We start from the raw sequence: 12578 nt of genomic DNA, 5'->3' as shown, positions 1-12578 counted from the left end.
GCTCAATGGTGTTCTTGCTTTAAATCCTGACTCAATTCAGGCCACCGCTCCCGTCACACGTCCATACAACCATGCAGCCATATGGCAAAAGTCCCCAGCTGAAACCCCCTTTTGATGTCTTCATTGGGCCTAAAAGGCCATCGGTAGTCCCCCAATACCGGGATTAGACGGTCAGTAATTAAAGAGTCTCTGACCAACAAGCAACTCTGGCTTCAGGGGGCTCCAGCCTTACCTCCTCTTCTGAGTGGCCACCTCCCTCTTTGCATCCCGGTCTGCCTCTCCCAGCCCGCTCCAGGCTTCGCCGTTCACTCCTTCTGTCCTCCTTGTGATCTGCCTGGGAGCAACGGTGGTCGTTTGGTTCGTCGCCAGGGGCGATTCTATGTGTGCAGCTGCTCAGGGATTTTCAGCGGCCAGGACAACCTCACGCAAGGCTCATCACCTCTCAGCATTGTCGGGTGGCGTTCCCCATCTTGGTTTCAGTGGCACTTTCTCTCTCAGCTTGCCACAGGTTCATAGGCACCGACCACATGCCTTTAGTAGCACGTTCCATGCAGTAGGTGCTCCCAGGTTCTTGGCCAACGCTAATGGCTGTTTTAGAGCTATTAACATGGGGAATAATGTCCGGGCCTGCCAGTGGCGGAGTAGAGAACTGGAGTTGCATCCTACTCATCCGCCATCTTGCCCTGATAAACCCCTCTTCGATTTTAGTGAACTGGACCCTTTCTGCATTTGAGTTAGTATTGCTGTTTGCACCCTGACAAACTGTACCTCATAACATTGCAGTTTTCTCATTCAAATAATTGGTGTCTTTTTCACTACCCACATAATGTCTATGCCAGTTGATACTCAGTTTACTAAAGCTCTGTTTAAGAAAGTGTTTGATTAGGCTATAGTGGTTAACAAATTTGACACTTCTCATCCACATGATCTGAACGAATGAAGTTGTTCAAGTAAAACCTCAAAAGCTGGATGTTCTCTGCTTAGCCCAAGTCCATGTTGTAACGAGCTAAACAAAGACAGTGTTAAGCAGCCAGTTGTGGTGAATGTGGGTTTTATACCTTTAATGACACATCATAACATAACAATTGCTTATGACAGCCCTGTTTTTCCACCCAAACCCTATATAATAACCAGCTTTAACCTTGATTACTTGATCTTGTTATTTCTCTAAATATGTATTTTTTAATGTTCTGATGAAGCATACTACCTCATGGAAGGCATTTAGCCTCTTTCTCGATAACCTAGAACACATATATACATCAAGATAAGCAATAACACTAACACATTGGGATGATAACAAGAGTAGAATTGCATAGGAGATAAAAGAGCAGACCTTGTGGTAACACACAGTTGCTAACTCACCAGAAATTACAAGGCCATTCACCACTATTCTGAAGTGCTTTTTTGAGATGAGATGTTTTATTTTTTCGAGAGAATGGAGGAAGAAGTTGGAAGCATTAGCCAAACTGTTAACTATGTGGTATTAGGGTCAGCGAGGGATCCAGAGCAATGCTGAGGGAATTTGTAGGAGAATCCATTTGGTTTTAGAGCATCCAGTAGATTAATATTATTGTTGTTGTTATCACTTCTATTGCTACAACTACAGGAGTTTTTTATAGAGCACTATTAATCACCCTAAGGTAACCTCGGAACCCTAAGATGAAAAAATATAAGTAGTAGTAGTTGCAGTATAGAACATTTGCCAAAATGCAGAGGCCAGTCTAACTACCACAGCAACAATGCCTAGACATATACAACAATTAACTATAACTCCAACTTGTTAACAAAGATTTCAACACCAGTGTCCTTCAAAGCCAGAGTGAGAAGGCATGGCTAGTCTTAGGTATTTGATCTGGAAATCCATTAGGAACAGCTGGTAATGAGATGATAAGAATTACCCAAAAGACAGGATGAAGCAATGAATCTTTAAAGGGCTTCTGAATCTGTGTATTAACTGGATTTAGGGGCAGGAATGTTTCTTCTATCCAGTTCTGGTGTGAGCTTAAGCACAATTGCAATACTGAACTTTGTGTACCATGAGCATGTTTGGTGGAAGGACAAGTTGAACGGAGCTATAGTGAGGATCGACTCGGGATACTCAGTATGGCAGTCAGCCTCACCTGAGATGAATTCTTCTAGCCTTACCACTTGTTTACCAAACTTGGTCAGGAAAGACAACATCCAACTGTGCACAAGTCCCTTGATGCTCATGGAATGTTCCAACGTTTGAAGTAGCCTGTGATATTCAACTGTAATGAAAGGCGCAATTAAGTCTATCAAATTCTTTACACAGGAGTTCCTCTGTCCAATATATGAGAAATGTAGTTGAGTACCTTTAGAGTCACTGATTCAATTATGTGGGCCAGGCGAATGGCAAATTTGTGTTTCTGATTCTAGATGCTGTATTATGTTTTCATCTATTCTGAGTAGTAAGTGCCGTTTGGCTGTAAAAATATTTTCCTAAAATAATTCTGAAGTCTTTGCCTTTCTAGTTTAATTTATTGTTATGAATTTCTAGTAAATACTCCTCTGCTGAATGATGTTTGCCTTTGTTAGTTGTAAGGCTTCTTTCTTCCTTATGGGTACTGTGAGAATGAAAGTTGTTTAAAAGTGTTCTGCTAAATTCTGTACTATAATAACTGTCACTCCTGCAGTGGTTGTATCTGGAGAGTCCAGTGTGTGGGTGAGTGGTAATAGTGGTTGAAAGCTGACAAATAGTAACGTACAAAAACATTACATTCATGTTGAATACAATATATGACCAAAATAAGTATTTATGTGTAAGCATAGATTTACTTTACTTAACAGCACATCACATACCTTAACAATATAGTTGTAGTCAGTAGTTTGCATGTGACATTTTTGTAGATTGATGTTTAAGATTTACTTCGTATTAGTGGGAGTGAAAAGGTAGGACGTTTTAGCGTGGAAGCTTTAAGCGTATCTGACTATTATTATGTAGGCTGAGCAGTTTCTGAGTGGCCAGACAGAAGGATTTGTGCAACTGAAATATTTGCATGACTGAGGGTGGGGCGGGTTAACTGAGAAACAAAGCCTCCATGGGAGGCTGCCCCATTAGACTCCACCTGGAGGCTGAGACAGAGGGCCTTTGGAGACCAGTTGTACCCCTGGGAAAACTTATTGATCCCAGCATGCTCCTATTTATGACCCAAGTAACTGACTCATGTAAATGTGTTTAGTTAATTTTGATTACTAGCGTCATGCGTAGAGGTGCAATGTAGTCCTCTAGTGCACCACCATCGCACTTTCAATGTTGAGTCAAACCTGTGTTCATTTCTTTAGGTCTTGGCTAGACACCACATATGCTGTCTTGAAGAGACATGTTATATTCAAAATGTGGGCTTCAGCCCACCCATAAGCTTACCATTTGTTCACTCCTTCGCCCATCTCGTATCTTTCATTCCTGTTGGTTCATGGCATGCATAGGTCATGCCTTTTCCTGTGTTCAGTCATCCCCTACAGCATGGACCAAGTACTTCCATCAGACTTGTATCCGTCCACTGTTCCCTTTTTAGGTGCTACTTTAGCCTTTGTTTTTAAGCACTTCACACCAGTGTTCTTGTTCTCACTCGCACCCTACACCCGTAATGGGTCGGTGTCTGCACCCGTCCCTGCCTTGCCACACATCAGGCCTTACACACGGCACACCCCTCTTATGTGTAGTTTGCTTACTCCTCTAATTGCTTATTTTATTTAGTTTCAGGCAATGGATGAGTGAGCATATGTTTGCAGGTGGTCACCAATCCTACATCGCTGCTTGCACCCACTTCGTTACTGCCTACACCCATAGCCTCCTTGCCTCATGATGGTCCTTGCACACGGCCCACCACATGTAGTTGCTTGTAGCCCCCGTGTCGTTATTTGTTGCTTTTCCCTCCCTTCCGCTTTCTTGCTTCTCGGTGCTGCCATTCATCCTATCACGCCCATTGCTTGTTGCCACGTCCCTCCAGCATCGATGCTTGTTGCCAGTAAATCTTGCCACCCCTCCCGTCTCTTTTTCTAATGTTAAGTATGCAGGCCTTTACAACATCATTGTCCATTTTCTGTGTCTATGATTTGGCAGATGACATGCACTTCTCCACTGTACGTGCGTACGTTTTACCCCTTTGGGGATTTGTTTGAACCACTGACACTGCTAATCTAGAATAATTACACATCTAGCCACTCAATGCCCATAGCAGCATGACTCACCCCAATAACCATCATCCCCAAACAGGGTAATTTTTCATACAGTTTAAGTGAAGCGGTTCATTTGCCTGATTGATGTGTTCCATCTACCATTTGTAGCAATCTTACTAAAAATGTCAAGTGTTTTTGATGTGCATTTTTTGGACAAAGCGATGTGTGGGAAAAAATTGAAAACTAGGGCACCAGTGGCCTTTATATTTTGCCCAGCTACGAGGGTATTGTTACGTGGATTTTAAGCAGGTTGTATTCTGCGATGTATCCTGAGAGTACTACTGCTCAGATACTAGTGGGATCTTAAACATCGATCTCCTCATCATTTATATTTTATTTTGCTTATTTATTTATTGTTTAACAATGGCCCGTTGCAGTGAAGTTCACACCAGCCAGCCATAATCTGTCTGCTATTTATTTATTTTGGCGAGGCTGGTTATGGTAGCAGGAGGCGAGGCAGTTTACATTGCCTGTGGAGGCCAACATAGGTGTTGTGCCTCCTCTGTATACTGAGATCACAGTTTTACCTCCTTTGAAGGCAGCCTTATGTTCTCGCCAATATTAGCTGCCACGTCTGTTGTGCGCTTTTGCGGGCCGGGTTGTCTGCTGACAATCGCCCTTTTGCTTTGGATTTCATACCAATGATCGGGTATTTTCTTCCACCTCTGCTAGAAGCCAACGGGTGTGTGACTCGACCACTGTGCCATCTCCTCATCTATGTAAGCACTGCATTGGTTCAGATCCTAGCAAGGCCGTCCGTCACAGCTGCACTGCTACTAAATTACCAACATGGTTAATGGTTAATCTTTCCAGTAGCACAAGCTTTGATTGCACATATAAAGCTTATTTTTTTGCCAACGTGATTAACTGTTTCATATTTTTGGACCAGTAGAAAAACATGTGTTATGCGATGATGTCGGTTTTAATGTGTGTGCTTCAGCGTTTGTTTACTCTTTAAGATGATTAGAAAGTTTAATTCCTCAATCTTCAAAACGTTATTTAACTTATACCATGACTGTTCCTTCTGTCCTCTGAGGCTCTCCTTTTGAGTAGGGTGGCCGAGTATAATGGTTCAATTAAGCAGACATTTCAACACAGGCTGGTTGGAGTTTAATCTATTATTAGGTCGCAGTCTAGTATTCTAAAGATATCTTGGGGAGTTCCAGAAAGTTGACCTAGGAATGCATTATGCTTGTTGATTACCATTGTATTTGTGGTTTGTTACTTACATTTTCTTGCTTTCCATATCCTGGCTTTATTTGTTTTAGGGTGTCCAGCTTGAGTTCATACCTTCCTATGCCCATACTTTATTTATTGTACCCTTCTGAGTGCTCCCTTTCTGTAAACAGGCCTGTAAATCTTGTTCTTATCTTGTCACATTTGCTGGGCATTGAAAGACCTGTGTCATATGTCATCTGCCCAGGGCACTTGTTTACTTTTCTTTCTCTGACTTCAAAGGGAGAGGATTTATATGACTATCTTGCTGGATACTGGGGGTGTAGGAAATAGTTTTTTTCTACACACACCAACATTGAAATGAACTGTGTATTTCAGCACATATCAAAATTAGAAACACAAATGAAGCACATTTTTTGTTATTTTAAAGTGTGTGGGAAACAAATACTTTAATATGATCAAAGCAAACCATTACACTAGCACATTTTTGTCTGTGCACTGTATAGTTTTATTAGTAAAACTGGATGTGTGCAATTTTAATGTTCATTTCAATTGAACGTGTGTTGTCTCTAATGGCAGTGTGCTACCACACCACGATTACTCCACTCTACGCCACTCCACTCTATTCTGCACTACCCCACACCTCTGCAATCTACTTTGCACCACTCCACTTGACAGCACTGCACTCTGCACCACTCCACTGTAGGTCACTTCACTCTTCGCCACTTCACACTAGGCATCTCTACTCTACCCTGTACCACTCTACTGAATGTCAATGCACACTTCATCACTGCACTCTACACCATTACAGTCTAGGCCACACCAATCTACTCTGCACAAGCCCACTCTACACCACTGTACTCTACGCCACTCTGCAACTGTGCATTGTACACCACTGCAGGCTATGCCAATACACTCTAAGCCAATGCACTTTACTCTGTAACACTCAAATGTATGCCCCTGCACTCTACACCACTCTAATCTACTCTGTACCACTGCACTCTATGCCACTGCACTCGACACCACTTTACTCTATGCTGTTACACTCTATGCCACTCTGTGCAACTGCACTCTACCCTGCACCACTCCACTCTTTGCCACTTCACTCTACTCTGAAACAATCTACTTTAATCCACTGCAGTTTACGCCACTCTACTCCACTCTGTGCCACTCCACTCTATGCCACTGCACTCACCCCACTTTATTTTTAACCACTGCAATCTACGCCAATACACTCTACACAACTGCATGTATGTCACTGCACTCTCTGCCACTCCACTCTACCGTGCATCACTCTACTCTATATCACATCACTACACTCTGACACTCTATTCTGCAAATACTGTACTCTCTGCCACTGTGCTGTACTCCACTCTACTCTGCACCACTCCACTCTATAATACTCCACTCAGCCCACTGCACTCTACAGCACTACACTCTACTCTGTACCACTCTATACTACTCTACTCTGCACCATTCTATGCACTGCACTCAATGCCACTTGACTCTACTCTGCATTTTGAGCCACTGCATCACTCAACTCTATGCCTCGGCACTCTGCACCACTCTGCGCCACTCTACTCTATTGCACTCCATCCCACTGCAGTCCACTCCACGCCATTCTGTGCCACCCCACTCTGTGCCATTCCACTCTGCACCACTGTGCTCTACTATACGCCACTCTAATCTATGCCACTGCAGTCTATGATACTGCATTGTACGCTGCTGAATTTAATGCCACTGCACTCTCTGCCATTGTACTTTGCAACACTGTACGCCAGTGCACTCTAAACCAATCCACTCTACTCTATGCCACTCAATTGTATGCCACTCCAGACAACTCTATACAATGCCATTCCAATACACAACACCCTCTGCCACTCCACTCTATGACACTCCACGCCACTCTCCTTCACGCCACTAACTTTTAGCCATGATGAACGGCAGCCACTCTGGTGATCAACATGGCTTAAACACATTGGTAAAGCCAATAGCTCAAGCATAGGAGAGACCTATTGGCTTTGCCAGTGCTTGTTTTACTTTGAAATGAGAAACTCTGTCACTGCTGCTGAAGGCCTACTCCGATGGCTTACATGCGTTTGCACAATGCAGTATAATTGGTGCTGAAGGACTGATTTGTTTATTGGTGTATTACCAAAGAAGGTTAAGATATTACAGTACATCTATAAACCAAAAACTATCACTTTGTAATCTGAATCCATTTCATAGGTTCACAATTCCCTTCTATGTCGTCTTGAACCCTGCAGTGAAATCCAAGTTTTGAAACATTGAGGGCTCACACCAAGCATATCTTTACTGATCGACCTACTGACTGGCACAATGCACTGCTATCCTGGGAATGAGGCATTTTTCACACCTCAGGAGGCAATTGTATCCTGACTTCTATTATCCTCTAGCATACCGTGTAGGATTTGGATCCATGTACTGAGTTGCATCATGCTCTAGGGTACAAATACTAAGACATCAACAACGCCTCTACAAAATGCATATCCTGAGTTGCTTCACGCACTAGAGTTAGAACACCTTCAGAGCTCCAAAGATCCACCTGTGTCTTGTCTAAGCCCTTTGAAGATTATGCAGTCTTGAAGGCAGTGAAGAGTTCTGGCATACACTTACAAATGTTGTAGATCAGTATACAGCAGGAAGAGCCTTTGTACCTCTATCATTTGAACATAGTGTTAAATATAGTAAAAAAACATGTAATGCGTGTTGGAATCAGTGTTCAAAAATTTGAAAGTACCACACTATTATTTCAGTTTTTTTTATTATTTGGTTCCTAGTAGTCTTGTGCAAAGAATACAATTCAGTATTGAGTGCAGGATGAGTCAGTTCATCTAGAAATAATTCTTAAGAATGTTGGTCTCAAAAGGTGATCTTGTCAGCAGTAAACCACAAGCTGACACTTGTATCACCTAAATTGTCTGGTTTTGCCTGGGCTTTTATCAGGCCTTTCTTCACCTTCGGAATTGTATTATTAACCTGAATTTATTATAAGTTGCTATTTGTTTCTAATGAGTAAATTGCATTCTGTATAAAGATTTCAGTTGCATCTGTATTTCACCTTCGCATAACACCAGCCTCTTCTTGTATCTAGGCCAACTGGGTGAAATAGTTAATTGCCTTATCTCTAAGGCTCTTCAGCACAATGGCCGTAGCAGCATGTAAAGTTGCCAGTGGGTCCTGTTGAGGGTATCCAAAGTGGTGTCTGATTTACACATTTTCTATCCTTTGTGTCCTCTAACTTGAAAAGTGGGTGGGTCTATGGTGAGCCGTCAACTAGAAAGATGTACTTGCATCACAAATCCCAAAGAAAGCTATGAGACCCCAAATGTGTGCAGTTAAAGCATGTATGATTGGGATTGCAAATGAGACCTATGTGTAGGTATGCCCCATTTGCGGTGAGAGGATTGAATGCTCTTTGTGGAGTTTTTTCATCTACCTTAAGTTGTTGTATTGAGAACAATTCATCCAAAATCAATCCATTTGCAAAATAGTGTTTGATAACACTTTGGGCCTGATTCCGACCCCGACGGTCAAGGACCGCCGGGGCCGGGGTCGGCGGGAGCACCGCCAACAGGCTGGCGGTGCTCCCCAGGGTATTCTGACCGCGGCGGTTCAGCCGCGGCCAGAAAGGGAAAACCGGCGGTCTCCCGCCAGTTTTCCGCTGCCCTGTAGAATCCTCGCTGCGCCGCCATGGGGATTCTGACCCCCATACTGCCAGGATGGCGGTATGGGGTGTCGTGGGGCCCCTGGGGGCCCCTGCAGTGCCCATGCCAATGGCATGGGCACTGCAGGGGCCACCGTAAGAGGGCCCCACCCTGAATTTCAGTGTCTGCTTAGCAGACACTGAAATTCGCGACGGGTGCTACTGCACCCGTCGCACATCCTCCACTCCGCTGGCTCCATTCGGAGTCGGCATCCTCATGGAGGGGTGTTTCCCACTGGGCTGGCGGGCGGCCTTTTGGCGGTCGCCCGCCAGCCCAGTGGGAAACCCAGAATACCCGCGGCGGTCTTTTGACCGTGCAGCGGTATTCTGGCTCCCGCCGCCCGCCGGGGTCAGAATGACCCCCTTTATGTTGTACAACAGAATCCTCTTGCTACTCTAAGCTTAAGGAGGCAGGGTTAATTTGCATCACACTTTATTTCTACACACTTTAGGTTTCATCATGGAGCTTGTTGGCAAACTATGTGTAAAAGGGAGACTCTCAGTTTGAGAAGTGGTTATACAGCTAACCCGTTTTTCTCCAATTCCTTTGTTCTGTCTGATAGCTTTGGTGTGCAGCAGGTGTGGACTTGACTGGGTGGAGACCTCTTGAAGAGGATTTGAGTAATGGACTGAAGGCTTCTGGGCGGGACCCTTTGACTTGTGACAGAGAGGTGGAAGGCGAGAGCAAAAGTAACCACACTTCCCCGGAAAAGAAAAAGGTAACTGCATTTCTTAGACTTGTCTTCCTGCCCCTGTCCATAAGATCCCACATCATATATTGTACTGCTTGTCCCTACGTTTGTCACTCTAGTCATAGACACAATCCATCTATGCCTTTTTTACCAGGCATTCTCTGCACAGACATTAACACATTTAGCTGTCTTATTTTTGAGGTTCTCTGAGCTAGAGCCACAGGACTGCTCGTCTGATTTGGTTTATTTTTCTCATGCTGATGAATCTCATTTTATTTGCAAATTTCCTGTCCTCATCTCCCCTCAGACAAAGGAACTGCACGAGATGGATGCTACCTCCAGCCGAGTATGGATACTCACCAGCACACTTTCAACCAGCAAAGTTGTGATCATTGATGCCAACCAACCTGGCACTGTGGTGGACCAGTTCACTGTCTGCAATGCACACGTGCTCTGCATCTCCAGCATCCCTGGTGAGTAAGAATGAGCTGCCTTTTGATGAGAACATAATGTATAACCAAACAATACATTGAAAAACCAAATAAAAACCCTTATGGAACTCCAGTTTGTGTTCTCAAATTTCTGACCAGAAAGCACCTTGAATGCTGCTCTTGACGACCATCTCCTCTGACCACCACAGCTGACTGCCTGGAATATTTTAGACCACTTTGGGGCCTTTGATATTGTAGGCCACAGAATATTTCTAACTGACAGTAGAAGGGGAGAGAATTGCCCATAAACTATATCATTTGATATTGAAAGAGCGGTCCGAGATATTTTCTTTTCTCCTTTTTCATTTATAGAACAAAACCAGCACATGCAAGGTTTCAAAGAGCAGTTCCCTTTTCAACAATGTGAGGTCGGATAACTAAAACTGTACACCCCTAACAGGACTTTACGTTCCAAATCTCACTATGTTCTGTCAGGTCAGTGAAAAAAACAGATGAGGGGGTCACTCGCTCTCTGTGCTTACTCCTTCCTTGTGGAACTAATTTTCTATCTTCTTAAGGGAATTTTTGAGCCACCATCCTACTCTCAAAAAGGTGCTGAAGACATCATTATTTGCTATTGAGTCTAATAGATAGATGCTGACTAACACCTAGTGCCAAAAAGCCTCTAGGAGTAGCTGAAAAATAAAATCACATCAGGCAATGCACTACACCCTGTATGTCCTATGCTATTGCAGTAGAGAACTGATTTGGAAATGGTAATTGTTGCATGGACTTTCAAAGGAGACTCAAGGTGGAAGGTTGAGTAAGTTGGGTGTTCTTGCTATAAAATATATTTTCCTCTTAAAATAGCAGTCTAAAAGCTGGAAATTCTGAAAATGTGCAGTTCTGTTCATGACTCTTGCCCAGATTCATTGTTACTGCGTTTATGCAGAAGTGTACAGAAATGTAGTAAACCTTTTTATGTGTCTGCTTGGAACACATTAACAGTTGTTAATGTGAAAGAACCTTTAAATTAGGGACTTGGAGTAAACAAAGTAATTAACCTTTCCTTTTCACTTTCCCGGCCAGCTCTGGCATTACTTAGTGGTGCCACGGCCCTACCTTTGCCTTGTATACTCTTGCCTTCTGCTGTGGTATGTGCCAGATCAATTGCCTTCCTTGCCTCCAGAGTCTGATAGAGCAGGAACTGTGGCTGCCTACTTTGTGTCAGACCTGTCCAGCAATGGCTTCTGAAAATAACTTAACAATGCACACGCGGCATCATCAGATTGGTTGCGTTCTTGAAAAAGAAGAAAATACAACTGTTATTTCTCTACAGAACCTCTGCATAAGGCACTGTGCCGACTATGCAGAAATGAAATGTTGTAGCGGGTTTGATGCAGGTACCTTCCACGACTGTTTTAGAAAAGGTTTTATGCAGGGCGAAGTAAGATTGGAACAGAAAAGGATACCCACATTGGAGAGCCCAGATACAATTACGTTGTGGGGCAGTGTGAAGGATCGCACTAGGCACTACACCATCTTGATTAATTCGACAAACAAGCAGAAGTGAAAGAGCTGTAAGCAGGGGAACCCTCCGCCCCCCTCCCCCCAACCTTGAGTCAAGTGTGGGAAGACAGATGACGCCCCTGCACACTCCTCCTTTCGTACAAGAGGAGCAGAGCCTGCCACTCACAGCACTGTAAATCCTAAAGTAGTGACTCGCGCACCTAAAGACGTGCCCGTGTCACCAGATCTGCTGTAATGTAGGGACTAAATTACGCAACCAGAGGAGGCATGGACTCAGATGATTGATTTCTAGGACAAGGTATGCAAGCTATCTGTACTGGCTGTGTATCCTTCAACACCTAAACGCAGCCTATGATTCTGCTAATGTGTGTGCAGGCAAGTAACTTTATGTAAGTCCACAAACTGTTTTGAACTTGCCTGTGAGTGTGGACCAAAGCCGGCCCTACTGCCTTAGCTGGGTAAAGTTGTAGTACTGAATGTGGCTAAAATAAAAACCTCAGTGACAGCTACAGCAGACGCAAAGCGTAATTCCCCTCCTGTCAGGAGGAAATGGCCATGACCATTTATAATGTGGAGTAGAAGGTCCCCGGCAGCACATTTTCCTCCAACTGCAAGTTTTGCATGTGCACAGGTTTGTTGGTGGAATCAGAAGTTGCAAGCCGACTGCAATCTTCCTCCTGGCGTGGTACATCTCCTGCATCCTCCAGGAACTTGACTCTATCTTCTTGGGTGCAGTGCTGACTCTCCTTCTTCACCATCAACTCATCTCTTGCACCTTCAGTCTGGTGGGTAGGGGCTCCTGCCCTTCCTGGACCCTTCTGT

General features: G+C 44.0%; 1 protein-coding gene across 6 annotated transcripts in view; it reads left to right on the top strand.

Annotated features, from left to right (window-relative positions):
* The window catches only part of MAPK8IP3 (mitogen-activated protein kinase 8 interacting protein 3), a 729083-nt gene that overhangs the window by 473738 nt on the left and 242767 nt on the right, over positions 1–12578 (top strand). For all 6 annotated transcript variants that reach the window (XM_069210571.1, XM_069210567.1, XM_069210566.1 and 3 more), the window contains exons 17-18: positions 9667–9822; positions 10103–10268. In XM_069210571.1, the coding sequence (XP_069066672.1) occupies positions 9667–9822; positions 10103–10268 (322 nt within the window). The remainder of the gene's footprint in view (positions 1–9666; positions 9823–10102; positions 10269–12578) is intronic.

Source organism: Pleurodeles waltl, chromosome 10 (assembly GCF_031143425.1).
Source record: "Pleurodeles waltl isolate 20211129_DDA chromosome 10, aPleWal1.hap1.20221129, whole genome shotgun sequence".
NCBI lineage: Eukaryota > Metazoa > Chordata > Amphibia > Caudata > Salamandridae > Pleurodeles > Pleurodeles waltl.
This window is presented reverse-complemented; position numbering and strand designations above follow the sequence as displayed.